Source organism: Hirundo rustica, chromosome 1, assembly GCF_015227805.2.
Source record: "Hirundo rustica isolate bHirRus1 chromosome 1, bHirRus1.pri.v3, whole genome shotgun sequence".
NCBI classification, from domain to species: Eukaryota; Metazoa; Chordata; class Aves; order Passeriformes; family Hirundinidae; genus Hirundo; species Hirundo rustica.
Window position 1 is genome coordinate 14,348,066 of NC_053450.1, and position 21,960 is coordinate 14,370,025.

General features: G+C 38.1%; 1 protein-coding gene across 1 annotated transcript in view; it reads left to right on the plus strand.

Annotated features, from left to right (window-relative positions):
- The window catches only part of EIF3H (eukaryotic translation initiation factor 3 subunit H), a 91,256-nt gene that overhangs the window by 9,288 nt on the left and 60,008 nt on the right, over positions 1-21,960 (plus strand). Inside the window, exon 2 of the mRNA XM_040077417.2 lies at positions 9,005-9,161. Coding sequence (XP_039933351.1) covers positions 9,005-9,161 — 157 coding nt within the window. The remainder of the gene's footprint in view (positions 1-9,004; positions 9,162-21,960) is intronic.

A 21,960-nucleotide genomic window follows, 5' to 3' on the forward strand; every position in this document is an offset into this window, starting at 1 on the left:
AGTGTGCTAATGCCTTGTGATTAACCCTGGAGGTGGTTGTTAACCTGAACTGCTGTAAAACTCAGATGTAGTGGGACAAAAATGAAGAAGAGATTGGTCTATTTGGTAACACACACCTTGATTAATGTTCAGTATTTTTCCGTGTTTTAATAACCTTTGCTTTTTTCCACTGTTTAATTAGTTTTTCCTTTGATGTACTGCAGTTTGTGTTTAACTGCTTCCTTTTGCAAGAACAAGCAGCTCACTTGGACATGAGTAAATAAATGACTTAAACAGATACTTCATGGTACCTACAAGACATTAACCAATGAATGTAAATTCCTGGCAGAGTCAAGGAAAACCACAGCCTATGAAAACCCAACACGCCTCAAGCCAAAATCCAGTAATCTTCCCTTCTAATGTTGTACTTGTGCAGAAATAGGCTTGGTGTCTGTACTATTTCAGTTCTTCAGTCTGAACTCCACTTACCTGTGGAGTCTTGTCTCAGTTTGTCTTTTCCATTTTATATTTTGGATGTTAACCAGTTTTAGATCTAAGTATTGAGAAATGGTCTCTTTCATGTTCTGTGTCTGGTTTTACATGAAATCAGTGTTTTTTGTAATTTGAAGTAGCTTTTTTTATAGGCTATGATTTTTTAAAAAAATCTTTGTGACTTTGAAAGTCTCCCAGTAATAGAATGAGCAAGCAGCTAAGCCATGTCTGCAGCAGCTGAGCTTGCTTCCAGTGAGTGAATAGCGTGTGTGCCAATCACTTGGTGGTGTCTGTAGGAATCCGTGCTTGCACTTTGGGAACAACCACCTTGGCTGGAAGCAGGGCTGTTGGAAGGTGCAGCCAGGATGTGTCCCTGTAGGGAGGCCCACTTCATGTTCGAATGGTTTTCCCTCTTGCTTTTAGGGAAATTCTAGAGCTCTTGAATCACAGCAGTTTGGAAGTATTTCTTAAAAAGAGAAATAAAGGAACTGAAAGAGCAGGTACTTTAGAAGTATTTTCTGTGGGGCGTTTTAAGTGGTGGTTGAAGCTTTGCTTTCAGTTTGTATTGTGCTGCTGAGCTACACGTAATCTGTGCAAGAGTGTTCAGAAAGTGAAAAATGAATGGAATGTCTACTTCTTCTAGACCAAACTTTAGGGTAAGCCAGGTATAGCTTTTTCAGCCATGCTCCAAATAGTGCATATAAGCAATTAATGTTCAGGAAGGAGTGATAAAATGCTTCTTGGCCTGTCACTGACATTAAATTTTGCTTTGAGTCAGCCACTTACTGAGATAAAGTGACAAAGGATGTTATGTCTGGCTTGTTGCTGTGTATGGCTATTATTGACTTCGTTCAGTCAGAAAAAACCCCAACCCAAATGCTGAAGGAAAGTGAGATGGCTATAAGCAAGAGGTAATCAGGAAAACTATCTAGATTCCTATAATTACAAGGAGAAGTAGTTCCTAAACCAAGCAGAAGTGACAGAAGACTTGTTAAATCAATAATCTGTTATGATTTGGGTAGTTTTCTTTAGCCTCATGTACATATTGTGGAGCAGAAAAGTTACTGATGTTCCCTTTTGCAGTTGAGTCATCTGAAGTCTTGATGTTTACAAACTAAGCAAGTGTTATGGTACCAAGTGATGTAATAAAGACACTTAGGGAGCAAAAATCTTTGGATGCTTCTCATGTGCTTCCTAATACTCAGAAATACTAATATAGTACAGAAACATCATCATTCCCCCCATAGTTCAAGATGGACTACTTTCCATTCAATTTAACATGAATTTCCAGAATATTTTGGTGCTGAGGACTGACATGACACAAAATTGACAGATTCCTATAATTTATAATTTCAGTTTGAAAATATATGTAGCATCCTCTGCTTAAGGACCACCTCAGATCAGTACACATTTTTCATTGTTGGTGAATTTAAGCTCAGCTCCAAGAAACCTCTGCTCTTGTCAAAAAGGTATTTTGGTATACGATTGAGATGTTATGAAATGGCATGCATCATGCTGTTATGCTTCCTATATAATTATTGGTTTTAAGCCCCAAATTTCTGTCAGGTTCAGAAAAAAGATTTTAACATCTGGTGTTGAATTAGCTGTTGAGTGACATAAAATGTAAGCTTACTTTTCCAAGAGCTGTATTTACAAAGACTTTATAAATGTTGGTGTTTAGGCTCTATTAAGTCAAGATAAATGTAAATTATTGTGGGGCGTTTGAGGTCTTCTGTCCAAAGGATGACTGCTACACTTATTAGATAAAACAGTGAGGGCTAAGGCTTGTTATTTCTGAAGTCGCTGTTCAAAACAACATTTTTCTGAAGTTACCTTGCCTTTAAAGTCTACTCAGTCTTGGCCTTAGGTTTTTCAACAGAATGTTTAGATTAACTATCTTTTTGAGTACTTCTTAGGGAATTAAAATAATTTTTTTATTTTTTTGGCCACCAAACATAGTTATGACTGAAGATCTCTGCCAAAACAATTACTTTTAAGATGTTGAAGGTCTTAATGGAACACTGTTTTTAAATTCTTTTTCCTTTACTTCTCCTGAGATAAAATTGGTCTAACAGCTTAGTAAGTATGTAGAAGAAGTATGTATGTAAAGTAAGTATGAAGAAGAAAGTAAAGTAAAATAAGTATGAAGTAAAGAAAAAAATGTCTAGACATCCATCATGTTAGGAATGGTTAAAAGTTCAGTCTTGTTCAGTAAGAGAATCTAGAAAAAAATGAAGATCTCTGCAAATAAGCTGGAATGTGCATTCTGTGAATTTTGTGTTTATCAGTCATATTTCTTGAGATTAATATAACGTGTAAAACTCAGTTTCACAGAATGGTTTGTGTTGGAAGGGACTTTAAGAATCAGCTAGTTCCAGTTCCCCTGTCATGGACAGGGACACCTTTCACAAAACCAGGTTGCTCAGAGCTTCATCCAACCTGGTCTTGAACACCTTCAGGGATGGGGCATCCACAGCTTCTCTGAGCAACCTATGCCAGTGCCTCACCACCCTCACATTTAAGGATTTTTTCCTAATATCTGATCTAGAACCATTCTCTTTGAGTTTGAAGCCATTCCCCCTTGTCCTGTCACTACATCCTCTTGTAAATCCTCTCCATTATCCTTGTAGGCTCCCCTCAGGTGCTGGAGGGCTGCAGTCAGGTCACCCCAAAGCCTTCTTTTCCAGGCTGAATAAGCCTGAATCTCTCAGCTTCTACTCGTAAGAGGGTTATTCCATGCCTCTGATCAACTTGGTGGCCTCTGGATTCACTCCAACAGGATTGTGGCCTTTCTGTGTTGAGGACTCCAGAGCTGGACACAGCACTGCAGGTGGGATCTCATGGGAGCGAAGTAGAAGGGGCAGAATCGCCTGCTTGACCTGCTGCCCACACTGCTTTGGATGTGGCCCTAAGTAAAGTTGGCTTTCTGGGCTGTGAGTGCGCATTGCGAGCTCATGCCCAACCTCCTATCCACCAGCCCCCCAAGTCCTTCCGGGCAGGGCTGCTCTCCATCTGCTCATCCCCCAGCCTGTTTGGTACCAGGGGTTGCCCTGACCCAGGTGCAGCGCCTTGTCTTTGCTCTTATTAAACTGCGTGTGGTTCCTGTGGCCTACTTCTAAAGCTTGTCCGGATCCTTCTGGATGGCATCCTGTCCTTCAGAGCTGTCAACTACACAACTCAGCTTGGTGCTGAACTCGTGCCATGACTTTATGTGGTGGCAGTGAGTCTTGTTCCATAAAGGTTCATATCTAACAGCTATGAAACCAGGCTATCAACCTCTTGGTTTTGTGCTTCTAATGTGTTATCTGTCACAGTGCTTTCTAGAACCCATTTCTGTGGACTGCACTGATTAAGGTGGAACTTTGTGTGTCTGTAAACATCTGTCTACTTAATCATCTGGAGGAGCATGTCATGTGTATCAGACATGTTTTCTTACTTAATCATTGCAATGATATCTTTAATTTACTTCAGAGTTCCTGTTCCCCTGGCAGGAGAGTTGAGAGTCTCTGTCGTTGTCTTATCAAGTGGCGCTATAGCCAGGAGACAAATCAGCTCAAGGCAAATTTTTGCTTGGTCAGCTTCCAGAACTTGTCTTTTGTAAGTGTAGGATAAGCACTTATCTATAGTGTGTAAAAACCTCATCTGGAACTATTAAAACGTTAACATTTCTCATGTTTCATGATACCTAGGTTTTTTGTATTTTTTCCAAGTCTTTGTTTAATAACAAAGCCATTCCATGCTTACTTGAGGATTTCAGAACTGTTTAATTAAATTTCATTTTTGCATAGCTAATTGGTTGTTTCAGCCCAACACCAGTTGTAGATTTGCTTTTGTTGCAGGGTTACCTGGGCAAGGAGACATGACCAGTAAATTAGAGTAAAATGTGGTATATCTTCATGTGAATATTAATTGCTAAATAGTTCAGCTCTTTATCCAGAGGTGGCATATATGCGTTTTATGTGTATCAAGAAGATGCCAATTCTAGGCATCTTTGAGGTTAACACAATTGCCTGAGCCGTCGTTAGTAATGACTCACATCGTGATCTATCCATTTACAAAGCTGCAGTTCTCTCTTGAGTTTGGTTTATGCTAGGAGTTTAAGTGAAATTGTTCATGCTGAAACAAATACAAAAGTTCGTGCTTTGAGTTTTAAGAATTTGTATGTAGAAGGCTACATATGTGATATATTCACATATGTAGCAGTTGTAGCTTTCAAGACCCTTTGGCAAGTTAAATATTGATCGCTGTTGCAGTAGTGTTAAGTACTGAGAGAATGTGAGCGTTGTGACACCTTCCCCATTAATGCTGAAACCAGCTACATAACACGGAGTTATTTAGACTCTCTCCCCATCCTCTTCCCCAGATGCTGGCAATTGATGTTAGTGGTTGTGACCGCAAAGCTTTCTTGGGTGGCAAAAAATGTTAAGCATTTAAAAAGATATAAATACTTAATTTAAGACTCTAGACCAGTGTGCTGCATCATGTATCCAGTGGGCTAACAGAAGCTCTCTCTTGTTTGATTTCACATGTGTAAGACATGGCACAGGTACAGGAAATCTGGTTTCAGTGTGATGACATTCATCTCTCTGGAACACTGCCATAAACGAATCCTCAGTGCTTTGATTTGCTGTTGTTTCTCTTTAGATTAATGCAGAAATGTGCATCTTGGTACATTCATATCCCCACAGCGGGATCTCCACGGAACCCCCTGAAAGGCTCACGATACTTCAGCTGTGGGTTCATGTTACACACATTTCTGTAGTGAGGTACAAACTTTTGAAATTAACAACTGTGATGTCAGGTTGTAGCCAAATTTAAAATTTGGCAGTATGCAGTTAAATTATGTATCTTTGATGTTCTTAATAGTTTCAGAATGGTTTTTAATTTTTTTTTTTTTAATTTTGTATTACTTCATTCTTAGTGTTTAAGCAGTGCTTTGAAGATTTGGAGATTAGGAGCCCTGCAGAACTGCAAGGGTTGTGGTTTTTTTTTTTTTTTTTTTTCTTTTTTTTTTTTTTTTTTTTTTTTTTTTTTTTTTTTTTCTTTTTCTTTTTTTCCCCTGGAGGATTAATGGTCATTAAAATCTGACAAGTGGCTACTCCAAGCGATTAAATTACTTTGGTGTTTTGAACACTAAATTTACAAGGCTGGGGGACTCTTGAGTTTTATTTAGGAGTTACTTGTATATCCTTTTCTAAAGAGTCATTATGTACCTGAATATTTCTTACATGGTGATTAAGTACATCATGCTGCATATGATAGTGACTTGTATTCAGGGTATTAGAGTTTAGAAATCTGAGGGTTTTTTTGTTATTTAATTCTTTCTCCTTAAAAACATAACCTTTCCTGGCTGGCCAGTTGTATTACTTTATTAACAGCAGCAGTTGAAATGTAGTTTGGTTTGGGTACTGTTAATTTTGTGTAGCTATGGAATAGCAGTGAAAGGTCTATGGGTATTTAAAAGCAATCATAGCTTGTACAAAGGGGCAATATCTCTTACTAGGGGAATAATTGGATGGAAATTATAAATGATGTTTGGAAAGTGAATCAGCATTGACTGAAAGATGGTTATACTGGTGTTCATTTAGATTTCCTTGGGATTTTTTTTTTAAGTATAATTTGGAAAGATTGATATTTTTCAATGTGCTGTGTTACTTGCATTATTAACACTTACTACATTTATTTTCAGACCAATATAATTACTCTGAATCTGTCCCAATGCTTCACAAACATAACATATTTTTCTTTTAGGAAGTGTCTAGATACAAGTTAGTGCTCATTTTTCTTGGGTGTTTGTGGTTTATTTAGTATGGAGTGTTGGTTTGTACATTCAGTCAGAAATGTCATGGTATTGGTGTTTGCATAGTGTTCATCTCTTCCTGCTGTATCTAGATTAGCAGACTAATGGAAATGACATTTTTAGTGTTGTAGCTGACATTATTACTTGAGAAATAGTTCTGCTTTACACCTGAAGGTCTGTTTTTTAGTGCCGAGACACGAGTTTCAGAGCATATTTCTTTGTTGGTCATGTGGCAGTATTTTGGTGGCAGGTTTTTCAATTTGAGTTGAGGAGTCTGCTGTATAAAAGACCGGAGTCTTACGTGCTAAATAAAACTGACCAGAACAAAGAACAAAATGAAAACAAGAATCCTGTAGCATTGGATGCATCTTTTTAGAAGTGATTTCGGTAGCTAATGTGTTTTCCAGTGCAGTCGTAAACACAAACTTCTGCAGTGTCCTAATGGCTGTGAAATTTGGAGTATTGAGTTCATGAACTCATCTGCTCCCTTTCTGAGACTCAGTTGGAAACAAGGTTACAGGTAAGCTTAAATCCCTGGGTTCTGTATCTCCATGGTTAATGTCTGCTCTCGTCTTCAGGCTGGAAATCAAAAAGTGCAGGCTCTGTAATAACTTCATTGTGTATTGGGGTATTTGGTTAACATTTAAGAGCTTTGAACTCCTCATTTTCTTTCTCTGAAAAATCATTGATACTCTGTGACAGCCCATGCTTTTTTCATTTGTGGCTGCTTTCTGTGAGCAATTATCATCAGAAACGCTGCAGCAAATAGGCATTGTATCACAAATGCTCCTGGAATGAAATCAAACAGGCAAACAATACCCACATTAACAGGGACAGTCAGTGTGCATAGAGAGCTCAAGAGAAATTGAGAAAAATACTGGAAAAGGTGAAGCTTATAAGACTGCAAAGATACTGAGAAGTTCTGTAGTAGACAGAGAGCTCTCTGTGCTGCAAATCTGGCAGGGTAGTTATGGATTCTGTGACCGTGGAAGACTGGGCTTATGGCAAATAACTGATAAACCTTAGCTTTACACTAAATGCCAGTTGAATATTATTTATGTGCTGACTCTAGGGTACATTCATCTTCTACAGCCAGGTGATCTCAAACTGGTGGTTGCTGTACTGCTTCCATCCGTGTTAAATACTGCTTCACTGCCCACTGATCTTAATTTCCTTACTGTTTTCCCATGAAATGAGATGTATATAGCCAAAGTACCTCTTTGTGTCTCTGCTCTGTAGACCTGTGCTAGCAAATTGGATAAAAAGGTGTGGCTGCAAAGGACTTGAGTGACAGATGTGAACGTGTATTGGAGTGAAATGTTGTTTTCTACCTATGATTGAGAGGCTTCAGTGCAAGTATATCGAGATGCAAGAGAAAGCACAAGTGAGTGATGCTGTAAATAAACAAGGAATCAGTGGGTGTTAGTCCAGTTTGATACTTAAATTCAGCTCAGTTGGAAATAGGTATTTCTTTTCAGTTTCACCCTCTCTGCCATACCTCCAAGTAGGCTGCATATGAAGCTCATTTTCTCATTTTAGCCCAAGAAGGCAATGCATTTGTAAATAATTTTTATTCTGGTCTCCTTTTTCTTTCATTTAAGCTATATTGTGGTATTTTAATATATTAATGGTGTTTCACAAAAGGTGACGTCTGCTAATCAACAAAGGAGAAAGTTAGGGACAAATATATGTTCCTGATGTTTAAGTATGAGCTTAACTTCCTTCTCTCCCACCCCATAGAATATTCACTAAAAGCCAATACTTGTACAAAGTCTGTGCTAAGGCTTGTTGAGCTGAAATCTACTAAACTGGTCTGTTTGCCATCAGATGTTAATGTAGTATTGCTTTAATGGAAACATAATCATCAGACATTTTCTGCTGAATTTTGAATGGATAGATTAGGGTTTAGTAAAATAAAACTCTCTTACACTGAACAAAGCATAAGTTCTTTCAAGTCAGTGCTAGTGATGAGTGTCTTACCTCATTGTAGTTTGTGTTGTTGAGTATAAAATGTTATTTAAGAAGTGTTGCTAGCAAATGACTGACTATTTTTGAGAAGTTTTGTTCATACTGTTCCAATTTACAGTATCATCTCTTGAGAATTATTCATTGTAGAGTTCAGTTTTAAGAAAGGAAGTTGGAATTATGTTGTCAAAAATATTATGAGTAATTTGTGCATTTTTTTTTCTTTTATCATTGATTTTTCTTAAATACCTTATGACACGCCATTCACATTATATAACTTGAACTATCATCTGAAGTAGAACTGCAGTGAGATGTACTTTGGAACATGAATGCAATTGAAATTTGATTTGATCTGCACCTTTTAAAAAATTCCTACTAGTTTCTGCATAGTTTTTTAAGATGTTTTGTTAGTTTCTTGAGCACTATTTCACTCGAGAGGTCTTGTTGGGCGTGCAAGATACTGTTAAAAGCTCACAGTTAAAGCAACAAGATAAAGTAAAAAGGATCAATATTTCATTTTAGAATGGGGTTTCAGAAAATTGGGTTAGAATTGCATTTTGATGGTTCATTTAATGGTCTTGTTTTTTCCCTGTAATATTAGGATGGCTGTCTGTTCTTCAACCTGTATTCAAGTGGCTGGTGCTTAAGCCAGTAGCTCACTTGGTTTGCAGCTCTAATCCATGCAACAAATTAAAAATTCCAGATAGAGAATGTTTGAGGATAAAAATAATGCATTGCATGTTATGATTTTATTGTTTTATGTTCTAGGTTGTGTTAAAGATCATTAAACATTACCAAGAAGAAGGACAGGGGAATGAAGTGGTCCAAGGAGTGCTGCTGGGTCTTGTGGTGGATGACAGACTTGAAATCACAAATTGCTTCCCTTTCCCTCAGCATACCGAAGATGATGCAGACTTTGATGAAGGTAATAGTTACAGTTTTGTAAAACTTAAGCTAAAAAGAAAATCTGTATGGGCTAAAAAGGCCTTTTTTTTCCTCAAAGTGAGCAGAAGCTTGTATGTACTCAGATTTTTTAGTGTGGCTTGAGGTGTCAGTGGGTTAATCGGGGTGCCATCCTGAATATCCACCTTAAAGCTTGTCTGTATAAGAGAAGTTACAGAGGGTGAATACTATATTATATGGACATTTATTTTAGGATGAGGCTGTCCACACAGAAAGATGCATTAGTTTCCTGTCTGTAATTCATAATCACTTTAAAGTTTTTTAATGGAAATGGCTGTGTATATGTACATACATGCACATCTGGATGTAGCTCAGCACACAGATTGCCTCTCTGTGGATTAACTTGTTTGTGTTAAGTACTCATTGACAGTCTGGAGAGCAGAGCTTTGTAAGTTTTAGTTTCGGCTAACTTGAAGTCTGGGTGATCATTTTGCTTTCCAAGTGAGCTAGAATGTAGCATGGGTGGTTTCTATGTGTCTGTTTTTTGCTGGTCCTTGTGATGTTTTGTTACTGACATTGTAAGTTAGTATGATTGGCTTGACAAATTCCATCAAATTTATACAGCAAACTTAAAAGGCTTACAGTTCTAATCTTGGTGTTATAAGAATGCATGTGTGTATTTAATGATACTAGTAGAAAAACTTTATTAGGGCATAAAGAGAGTTTAACTTCAAGAGTAACTAAGGAGGCACTGTAGTCAAAGTAGTTGCGGTTGGTTCTGTTTTGATAATTCAATTTGAGCAAGATCACTTAATCTGTAAGTATAAACTGCTTTTTTTTTTGCTTATAATGAGATTAGGTATTATTAAATTAATATTTTGTCTTATAACAAAAGAATTTTGGACCCTGCTTTTATAGCAGAGACAATTTTAAGAATTCTTTGCAACTTGTTAAGGTTTCGTAGCTGTTTATTGCTTCCTTTGTGGGATTATACAGTTAGCTCAAAGAAAAAGAGTGCAAAACAGGAAGGAGTCTTAATTGTCTTACCATAACATGGTGCTTGAGTCAGAACTATATTTTACTAAAGACTTAAAAATTTTTCAAAGATTCCTTCTCTTCTGGAGCTCTTCAGAGGATTGAAATAATCTAAATTCTTATTTGGACACCATGCTTAATTTTTTTCTGTAGAAAATAGCTGAATTATTTGCATGTAGCTGATAGGAGAGCAAGTATTGAAACTAATTTCTCAGTGTCAGACATGGATTCGGCTTGCTGTAGGATGGCTTCCATGCTGAGCTGTGAGCCTGTGATCTGGTATGCAGGGTTCAGCTGTTCACGTTTGGGAGAAACTTCATTCCAGGAGAGTGATTTTTGGTACAAGTCTTTCTTGTTGCCTTTTTTGGCAAATAGGCAATAATGCTGGCATTAAGTAAGGTCTAAAGGCAAAGCTTCCCTTACCTGGACCCCTTAGCTTTTCAGCTTTCTGTTCCCATGCTGTGGGCACAGAAAGCAGAGCAAGCTCTAGCCAGAGTGGGAAGTGAGCCTGTGGCAGTGAGGCTGATACTGCCTCTGGCAGTGGTGGGGAAACTGCAGCCATGTCAGGGAAGCTTGCCTATGCTAAACCCTGTAAGCCAATTCAGGAGAATTTCCCGTTGATTTCCATCTTCCCTAGCCTGTACTATGTGGATCACAGAGATGTTGCCTCTATTCTTCACAGTGAAATACAGTTAAATAGACTGAACCATTTAGGAAATGCCGAGTGCTCATGTTCGTTTTGCATTCCCTTAGTAGGGCCTATTGAGCTCTTCAGCCTATGTGGTACAGTCTAGGGAAGATGAAAACCAAAATCGCTGTTGAGATTGCTAGCTTGAGCCTTTGGTATCTTTTTAGGCTCTTGAGAGTTGTCTTCTCTCTTGCTAATGTGAAAAACAATAATGTTTTATAAATGCTCCCTGTTTGTTTTCCCTGGAGCTGTGTTTCCCTATGCAAGCATCCTGCCAGGTTTTCCAAAGATTCTTTTTCTTCTAGTTGCTGGTAATTGAAATAGAGAAATCTCTTGTTATCTGCCAGAACGTTAAAATTCAGGATGCTAGAAACCAAAGAAAGCAAGGCACCTCCTTCCCTCTAAGACTTGTGTGTTACTTCATATATTTGCACAAATTCAGGTCCATAGATATGGAGGGAAAATATCCGGGCCTTGGCACTTGAGCGCTGCTGTCACACAGAGTAATACTGAACATTGTGTTCCTTTGTCAGGATGATGTTGCATCATCTTCTGCCTCAGTGTAGGCCTTAGTGGTCTTGAGGTGATTGTTGAGATAATTTGAGCTTTCGTACAGGAGGGTGATATTTGAGCAAATAAACTGTTGGGTAATTGGCAAGACACATTTACGTGAATGTTTTCCTCTTTTAAGCTGTACAAATCTAATATAAAACACATTTTTGAGGGTGCTAAGAAAATATCCTTAAATTGAACTTGAAATAGGTATGCATGATATTTAAGAATCAGTTTGATAAAGATGTATTTAAGCTTGCTTACAACAACCTTTTCTTCAGATATGCTTAGTTATGCTTTTGTTATGGTGCCGTTTTGTCTCTTGCTGCTAATGCCTGAGATAATATCAAATTTTGACTGTTTCCTGTTACAGAATTCCTTCAAAAATTAATTTTTTTTAAAAAAAACATATCTGAACTTGTTCTTTTACTGCAAGAACACTTTTTAGTGCAACTTGAATTGGACTATTTCTGAAACTACAGAAAACATGAGAGTTTTTTTAGCTTTAAGTAATTCTTACTGCAGATCCGGGCGGGCTGTCCACCACGTATGAATCCACAGGTGTTTTTCATCTTAGAAAGTTTCTCCTGCAGTGTTGTCTTCCTATGATTCTTTTTACAAAGTGCAATTTTTTTGGTAAGATTTCCTGTCAGGGAAGTCTTAAACACTTAGGTTGGCCTGCTTCAGCATGAGATTTTTAGTGGGGGTGAGAAGGTTCAACCCAGCTCTCTGTTAAAAATCTGTAGGTGAAGTTTAGTTGATGATGTGTGAGCTAATGGAGGAAAATGGCAGAATTGTTGTTGAGTCCTCAGCGAAAGATGCTTCAATGTGAATGTTCGATATTTTAGAGCTGCACTTTGGGCTTTTGGTTAGGCATTTACTTTTCACATAATTGTGTTTCCTTACTGCTGGTGCCCTTAAATCCTCATAGGCGTTGACTTTATTTTTCAAAGCAGTGATCTTTAATTTCATGAAGATACTTTCAGAGATTTATACATACAACCCCTATTCCTGTGCCCCCTGCTTCCCCTTCCCTGTGCCCTTCACCCCATAGATTCAACTCTTGTTTAAGGAAGATCAGATTTCTGCTGTAAGGATTTTTGGCTTAGGTACTTCTGTGAAATGATGCAGTATTCTAGCTTGTCTTACTGAGGGTAGTTTTCTGAGAAGTGCTTTCACTTTAGGGCACTTCCAAGCCTTTGTCTGAGCATAGTTTTGCTGTCTTTCAGTTAAGGTTTACTAAAACCCTTATTTTCTGTATGTTCTTCCTGATAAAAGAAATGTATTTTTCATGTCTATAAATTTTATTTCTGAGCAACATGTTACATTTTGCACTTTATTGGTTTTATCTTTGGTTCTTTTCACTGAGTAGTTTTTCTCCCCATTTAAAGGAAATTTATATTTCTGTCTTGTAAATCCAGCAGTTTAAAATGAAGTATACCTCTTGTCACTCATTATAGATGTTGTGAGACATTATTTTGAAACAGATTTATTTCAGTCCAGTGTATTTTAATAATTTAGTTACAAAGCTAAGATAATAAATTAAGTCCTGTGGTAAATAAGCCAGTCGGAACTTTGAGACAGTTATATAATTATACAGCAAATAAGTTCTATATGGTTGTAACTTTTTCTTCTTTTATTGGATTCCCTCTGAAATGCTCCAGAAGGGAAGCTGATGCCTTCTCCCCCTATATTCTCTGACATGATTTTTACTTTGTTACAGATTAGAAGTTAGCCAGATGATTTTATTACCTTTGGTTTCGAGTACTTTATGTTGTAGTTAGTTATGTAATCATTCAGAAATAACTAGAAATAACATAGTGCAGCATTTCCACAAATCCACCAGTTTTTTAGCTATGACACCTTTGTCCACATGCAGCTGCACTCAGATGGGTGCAGTTGCGTGTGGACAAAGGTGTCATAGCTCATAAATAGTGCTTATTCAGGGTTTTATTTGGCTGTGGGCATCAGCAGTTGGAGCTGCTGAGCCTTACCTGCAGTGCTGCCTGTCTGCTTACTGTGACATGTGGTCCCTGCAGAAGCAGAGGGCTTCAGGTAGAATCACAGAATCATCAAGACTGGATGAAAAGTGCAAGATCATCAAGTCCAAACATTGCCCAGTACTACCACTGTAACCCCGGAACCACATCATCCAGATACCTCTTAAACACCTCCCTGGGCAACCTGTTCCAATGCCTGACTACCCTAACAATGGAAAAAAAAAAATCTGATAACGAATCTGCATCTTCCCTGTCTCAGTTTAAAGCCATTTCTTCTGGTCCTCGCAGGGCAGACACGACAGAACAGACTGGCCTCCACTACACCCCCCTTCAGATGGTTGTAGAGAGCGATCAGGTCCCTCCTGAGCATCCTCTAGTAGGGACTGAACAAACACAGCTCCATCAGCTGTTCCCTTAAGACGTATTTCTAGACCTTTCATAAGCTTTGCTGCAATAGGGTCCAAATGGGCTCTGTGAGGCTTGATTTCTTTTGCTGTAGAAGTCCTGGTGTCATTAAATCACAGCTCCACAGCAGTGTTGGTTCATCTCCTTTCTGTAAAGGCTTCTGTCCAGGATAGATTTTGTCAGTTTTTCTTGTTTTGTTCCCATTTTAAATCAAAGGTTTTATCATTGTATTTATCATCTTGTATTTCTCTTTATTGTTGCATGACAGACCTTGAACATGCAGTGACTGTAACTGTGTTTTTGAATTGGCAGATGCAATTTCAGCTGACTGGTTTTCTTTTTTTTTTTTTTTTTTTCTCTTTCATTTGTTTCTTTGTATCGGTTTATTCTCTTTAGGTATAACAGTTGTAGCTCATGTCTATTGTCTCTTACTATAAGAAAATTGAATGTTTATGAAATGAAGAAACCAAACCAGATTACATGACATTAGAGTTTTATTTCACTAATAAAAGGAACAGATGACACAAAAGCTCCTAAATCGCATCCTTGGTTCTGGTTCCAGTTGTAGTCAGTTTATCTAAATTCTTCATCTGTGTTTTTTGTAAGGCTTGTTGTAATTTAGGAAGAAAGCCATATTGCGTAAATGTTGACTTTTCAATTACTGTAATGGTGAAAGCTCGTCAGGTTTGTCCGTGCATTTATGAAGTTACACTTTGTTCTCTATGTAAAAAAGGAAATAGAATTTTGAGGGGGTTGTTTTAATCATTCGGGTGTAATGAATGTGAAATGGTCCATAGGCTCAGTAAGGCTTAATTTATATAAGTAGTTCAGGTGATTACAACAGAGGGTGGATGGTCAGTTGTTAAGCATTCAAAATAATCTCATCTGATCATCGATACTTTTTCTTGTGGATTGCCAGAACTGATATGTAATATACAGATGGACAAAGATGTTATTTATTACGTGCTTAATTGTCATCTAAAATACATCACATATTCAAGGTTCTTTAATAAAACTGTTAATCACACCCAAATTATTTTGTACTTCACCTGTCCCCAGTGCAAGCCCTTGAATTGTTTGCCTAAAGGAAGCTAATATTGACGTGGTTTGTGGAATTGTGTTGGTTCAGTGAAGTAGCAGGCATATTCAGCCTGTTAAATGTTTTGCATACGTTTTCATACTGTGCAGACTTACCTGTAATGACTGGAGGTTTTTTTGTTTAGTGGGTAAGAAAGAAGAAAACCCAATAACAGGCTACTTTAGCGGGTGCGGGCTGAAGTGTGCCTCGGGTGTGTGGATGCGTGTACTTGTCTCTATCAGATGTGGCCGTGTATGCCAAAGGATAAGTCTAAGAAACAGTGCTTTTAATTCTCTTGCCCGAGGCAAGGGAATTGTCTGGGTTTCCCCCCCGTGCCCGTCGTGTCCCCCCCGTGCCCGTCGTGTCCCCCCCGTGCCCGTGTGTTCCTGTGCCCGCCGTGTCCCCCCCGTGACCGCTGTGTGTCCCCCCCGTGCCCACCGCGTGTTCCTGTGCCCGTGTGTCCCCCCCCGTGCCCACCGTGTGTCCCCCCCCGTGCCCACCGTGTGTCCCCCCCCGTGCCCACCGTATGTCCCCCCCCGTGCCCACCGTGTCCCCCCCCCCGTGCCCACCGTGTGTCCCCCCCCCCGTGCCCACCGTGTGTCCCCCCCCCCGTGCCCACCGTGTGTCCCCCCCCGTGCCCGTGTGTCCTCCCCCGTGCCCATGTGTGTCCCCTGTGCCCGTGTGTGTTCCTGTGCCCGTGTGTCCCCCCCCGTGCCCGCGCGTCCCCGTGGCCGCGGCGCCGGGCGGAGCCGCCGTCAGGGGGCGCCCGTGGCCAGCGCACGGCCCCGGCCCGCGCCGCCTCCCGGCCGGGAGCCCCGGGGCCTGCGGCAGCGCAGGGGTACGCGGCACCTTCATCTGATAAGGTGCGTGTAATCTTTTACACAAATGAATTCCGAAAATCTGTTACAAAGTGCAGTGACTATCCTGACTCAGTGTTTTTTTTCCGTTCTTAAATCGGCCTAAATGTGCTGTGTGCTCTGAGGCTCAGTGTAGATGGGGAGAATTTGATCCAGACTTGCATGTATATCCTAAAAGCAGGACAGGAGCTTGCTTGTTCTGCGTGTTCGCTTCTCTGCTTCCCAATTCTACCACACGTAACTAAGAAAGGGGAGGCAGCGCTTGTGATGGAACTTCTTGGCTTTTCTAAGGGAATTTTTACTACTGGACTGTGCAGACTTAAAAATTGCGTATCAACTATTCCTCTTCTGACAGTGCTGGACAAATTGCCTGAAATACTTTGTTTACTGCATTTCTGGATTTTCAAATTGATTTTACTGTAGGAGCAATGCTTTAAAGTGGTAGGCTAATTCTTTTGTTCAACATCTAATTTTGTATCAAAAAAGAGAAATAATTTTGCTCTTTAAAATACCATGCATATTAAAGTTTTATTTTAATCACGTTCCATTGAAATTTTGCTGCAAAAGAAGTTAGTGTAATTTGATTTAAAATGCAAAATGTTCTACTAGCTCTTTGCATTTTTTTTTAAGAAAACATTTTTAATGGCATTTTACCTTGAGCAATTTTAAACAGGAAAACCTAGCCTAAAATCTGTCGTAGATTGATTTTTTTTCCCCCACAATTCACAATTGCAGGGATATTATCATACTTAATAAACTTCCATGCTGTACTTTACTGAAAATTGTGTTTAAGAATATTCACTTACTTAGCCTGAAAATAAAGTTAGGGATGTGTCTGTTTTAAGAGATAGGTAGTTAGATGTATATAACCGTTTTTTAGCAGCATTAGAATGAGCTGGGAGATTGTATCAAACTCAATTATGCATTTAAACATTGTATTATATAGGAGATTTCATCTTGAAGCCAGGAGTTTTTACTTCATAGCTTGTGTTCTATCTTAACTGTATTCTTTATTTAAAATCACAATATACAATAATTTAGTTTGTTATATGGATATTTCATATAATTTTGTAAGATTTGCAGAAACTCATTAATTTTTATATGGTCAGCAATATGAAAGCCCAGTTTCTTTTACCTTCAATTTTGGTAAAATATTACAGATGAGTCATTCTGAATTTAATTTTTTTGTGCTAATTTAATCAGCTCAACTTTGACTAAAACCATAAAATAGTACAGAAGCAGATAATCAAATAATGAAAGAGTGTGTGTGTGTGTGTGTGTATGTATATACATACTTAATATCTGCTCTTGTGTCTATCTCTATGTTTGGAGGAACTAAAGCTTCATCCAGAAGGAAGACCAAACCTTGTGAAGACATTATCAGTTCTGCTAAAAACTTTAAACTTCTTCATCCTTGATTATTATTCCTTGGTCTTGGACAATGTGGTACAGGAGTGGCTGTTTCAACTGGACTGCCTGGATCACACTCCGCTTTTTGTATGTCTTGCTTCGGTCTGTAGCATGTTCTTTCTTAAGGGACCAACCGTTTGTGGACCTTGTGGTTCCCCTCAGCCTTGGCCATACATTTGGACTCTACGCTCATCTGTTCTTTTCCCAGTGGGACTGGACCAAGAGGAAGAGAAGAGTTCTTTTAACACCTTCTTATTACTCTTTCCATTCCCTCTCCTTTCCTTTTTTTACTAATGCAAGTATTTAGCCACTTCCTTTCCCAAAGAATGCTGTAATAAACTTGAGGGAGCTGAAGGAAAGTGCAGCAAAATGAGCAAATCCTCTATTTTTTTTCGGAGAGCTAAAATTAAGGAAATGCCTTTAGTTCTATTGAAAAGCAGTTCAAATCAATACATCTGTGTGAAAGGTAATAGAAACTGATTGAAATAAATTGTAGCAGTAAATTATGAAAAATCATTTTCATTCTTATTTCTTGTTCAATAATGTTTTATGGATTTATTAACTGCATAATGTGGAAAAATTATGTAGCATTATTCTCCAAGAAAATATTCCATGGTCAAGGTATAGTACACATGAAACCCAAGTTGCACCTCTTTTGTTCATAGCATTCACATTTATTTTATTGATGGAAAGGCAGAGACAAGAAGCTGGACCAAGGTTCAGGACTGAATTAGGAATTAAATACTTGAGGAACAGACTCAAAATCTATTTTGCTGTGGGAAATCCACTGCAGCAGCGGAGCTAAAGAGATAAAAGAATTTTTTTCATAAAAATTACAGAACTTTAAAGATGTTCTAGAGAAGTACCAGTCTTTGATAGAAAAGAGAAAAAACCTTAGTGGAGTTTATGTTTGCATCTTTATTTTAGCATTAGTTGTTTTTGATTAATATATGTTGTGAAATCCAGTGGTGCAGTCAAAAATATATGGAGAAACTGAGAAAGCTCAAACTGAGCAAATCTTGCTTATCTCTGTAGCTTGAAGGTAAGCCATGGTATAGAATCGTAATATCAGCAAAATTTAAGGAAGTAAACTTCTTTAAAGCTCTAGTGAAGATGAGCAGGGTGTGCATAGTTGCACATGTAATAGTGTATAGTAGCTTAAATTTATATAATTCCTTACTGACTGCATCTACAAAATGTATTTATTGCAAATAAGGCTCTCACCCATCTAACTGAAGAAATTTACTCTGTTTTGGTTTGTGGTGTGTTGGTTGATAAGTTGCTGTTGTATGCAGCTTTTCTTTTGTTTCACTGTGCTGAATACACAGTTTGATTTCTTTTATTGGATTTCATGCTTCAGTACAATGTAAATTCATGCAGTAGAAAAATATACATGAAAATAGGTTGTTTACAGTAAAATGCTTATATGTTTTTATATGTTTAGTGTGATAGCTCCTCTGTACATACTTATAGCTAACATGCGAACGTGTGGAGTTCTAGTCGGTAATAAAAATGGAAAGATTTCTTAGAACTTTCTTAGAAAGCAAGACAGGCATGTTCTTTGTGTGATATATTTAGGTCATAAGGGACATCTGCTAAGGATAATTTTTTAACACTTGCTAACAATCCTAATATAATATGGCCTATTCATTGGTCATATTGTTCCTGACTTGGGTAGCATGGATTTTAGTGATTCCCGATGTGCATTTAGACTCTCTTAATTGCTAGTTTCTTGCTGTTCTATCTTATTGTTTTGTAGGACAATGCATAAGCAGGCACAGAATAATCAAAATGGTTTCCCTGGCCATATTAGGCACCTAACACAAGATATATTTGCTGTGCAGTGTGTGGCGTGTTTTTGCAAGTAGAAGTCTCGTTGAAACGAAATAAATCTTACCAGGGAAGTAATTCAAGGATTTGAACATGCTATTCTGTGTCTGTGTGTGTATATATATATATTTGTATATAAAACCCTGATCCGTGTGGTGTGTATTGCAGTTTTTATAGTGTTCCTTTATGCAGCAGAGAAATCGGAAGGGTAAGGCGGGAACTACAGACACTGAACATGAGGATTTTGAAGTTCTCAATAAACTGTTAAATTTTGCCAATTTTGTGTCTTTGGTTGAAAAACAAAAGCTTCTTTAGAGATATTTGCAATAGAGCCTAGATCTAATCTTTTAGGTTTTAATGAACTCAGAATTACACTTAGCTGCAAGGCATTTGACTCCTGAAGAAGTGCATGTAATAGTCTTGCAGCTGGCACATGTGAGGCAGATAGTGCTCTGCTTCATTGTTTGAAGGGAGAGATGTTATGATGGGGGTTAGGTTTTGATGCTAGTGAAACAGGAAAACTGACCAGGTGAAATTTGGCAAAAGTACTAAAAGGGGTGTTTGCAATTTGATTTCCACATGTAGATGTAAATACTTTCCCCCCTGCGCCCTCTTTTTTTTTTTTTTAACAAATTTGTATTGCTCCATTGCTCCGTACTGTGCTCTTACCTACAGATAGAATAATAGCCGTTTAATGCTTTAGGATAACTGTTATAATAATTGTTTTATCTTGATCTGTTTTCTGCCACTGGGATAGTGATAGTGAAGGAAAAAAAGAACTAGAAATTGTAGCTTTTGCAGCAATTTTAGGGAAGCTTTCTTTATAACTTACTGCGGGTGTTGAATCTTGTTTCAATGTAAGCGTTACCCCTCTGATCAATTTTGGGAAGAACAATAAATCTATTTTCTAGATTTTTTACTCTCATTTTTACTCAGTTGTTTTAGCCAAGAAAAGTAGATGATCTTTAAAATTCTGCATAGCTACAAAACATGAAAATTATTTGTTTTTGCTTTGTTGTTTTGTTTTGGTTTTTTTTCCCCAATTCTTTTAGTGCTCTTTACTTCTGTTCTAACAAAACATGTTTAGGAAGACTGGTTTGGACTATTAAAGCAGTGCCAGTGGTCGAGAATAAATCAGCCTGGGACTGTGAAGTCAGTTGTTGAGTATAGTTGAAAGACTATAGTCTACACAAATGTTGATTTCATTCAGAGTTTAAATCTGTGTCTGTATTGCTTAATTTTGAAGTCTTTTACCGGACCTAATAGTTGTTCTCCACATTGGGTAGTTGAAAATTTCATTCATTTATGCACGGTTGATTTAAACAGTTTGGCAAAAAGTGTGAGTTAACTACTTTACTTATAGTATATGTTCAGTTTAAGCAGAGGGCTGCTGGTTTTCTCTAACTGCAGCCTGGGAGAAAGGAACAGGGAAAGACTGAGAAGGGAACTGAAGACGCTGTTGTAAGGATGCAGTTTGGACACTGGGTGCCACTCCTGGTACACACTGAGGCTCAGAAGCCTTTTTCACACTGTGGAACAGCAGGCATTTGTAAAAATGGAGGTCTTTGTTACTCAGGAAATTCCGAAGATCTTCGTCCTGAGCCTAGTGGTTCTTGTAGCTGAGAAACATTGTCCCCAGTCCTACAAGGAGTAACTAAAGATAGAAAGGCAGGTTTTGTTGTTGTTATTTCAGTTCTACTGAGAATAATTTTCTAGACTTGATATGTTGCTCTCTAGTTACATACCTCCCATCATGTATAAGAGAGACAAGGATGCAATGCCAACTGTTCAAGAACTACACCAAATATGACAGTTCTCCTCAGAAACAGAAAAAATAATTGCAAAACCAAATGTTTTAATGAAATGTCTGCCTGCAAGTCTCTCTCTCTCTCTCTCTCTATATATATATATACACACACACACACACATATACATATTTTTTAATATAATTCCATTTTGCCATGTACTTTCTTTTTAGATTAGTTCAGTGTCAAATTCATTTGGTGATGTGTCACCGATAAAAGACTAGAGAAAAGGACAGCAGAAGATGGGTTTGGGATTGGTCAATTTACTAGACTTGGAGGCAGTTATGGTTTCCAATAGGCACTAAGTGTTGAAGATATGAGGAATGCTGAGGAGATGGAATAAAGAGTGGGAGTAAGAAATGTTTAGATGTAAATTGGAATGAGGTTAGTGCTTCCACCCTGAAAGCTGTGTAGCTCTCAAACTAGGAAGCGTGACCTGATTTATGCTTTACTGTGCTCATGCCCAGAGGCGTCAGCTGGCTCTGGGTGTCCTGAACATTATACAAACACATACTTGCTCAAACATTCTAGAAACAGCACAGGAGTTTAGGTGTCCAGTTCTTAATGACTTTTAGTGGAATATTGTTGGCATCTCTACCTGGCTAATTTGGAAACTGAAGTTTCAGTTATAACGGAGAGGCAAGTGGGGGTTTGGAAGGCGAAATGCCATAGCATTTTAGAATTGTTAGACCTCTAAACCTGATCTTTGTGCAAAAATTTTGTCTCTTTTTTATGAAAAGAAATTAAAATAGTGGATCAGAAAATAACATGTGCTTGGAGGGGAAGCAAGGCACTACTTGAAATGATGAATGATAGGGTGAGGGATGAGGAAGTGCCTTGTAAAATTCTACTTTGATGGAATAGTGTAGAATTAAAACCAAAACATCTCTCTATCCTCAAATATAGAAATTTGAGCTCTTGGTTTTACTTTTTAAAATGACATTTGAAAAAAGGTTCCTGCTATTCACAGTGCTCCATTGTATGATACTTGACCAAATCTTCCAAGTCATTTTTCTTGTAATGATGTTTCAAGTGAAAAATTAATTGATGTATTTGGACACATGAAGCACAAAGTTAAGTGAAGAATAAATGTCAAATCAGCTTTTCTTTCTTTTTGCCTGCTTGCTGTCAGAGCTTATAGTAATTTTAAAGGTAATGACT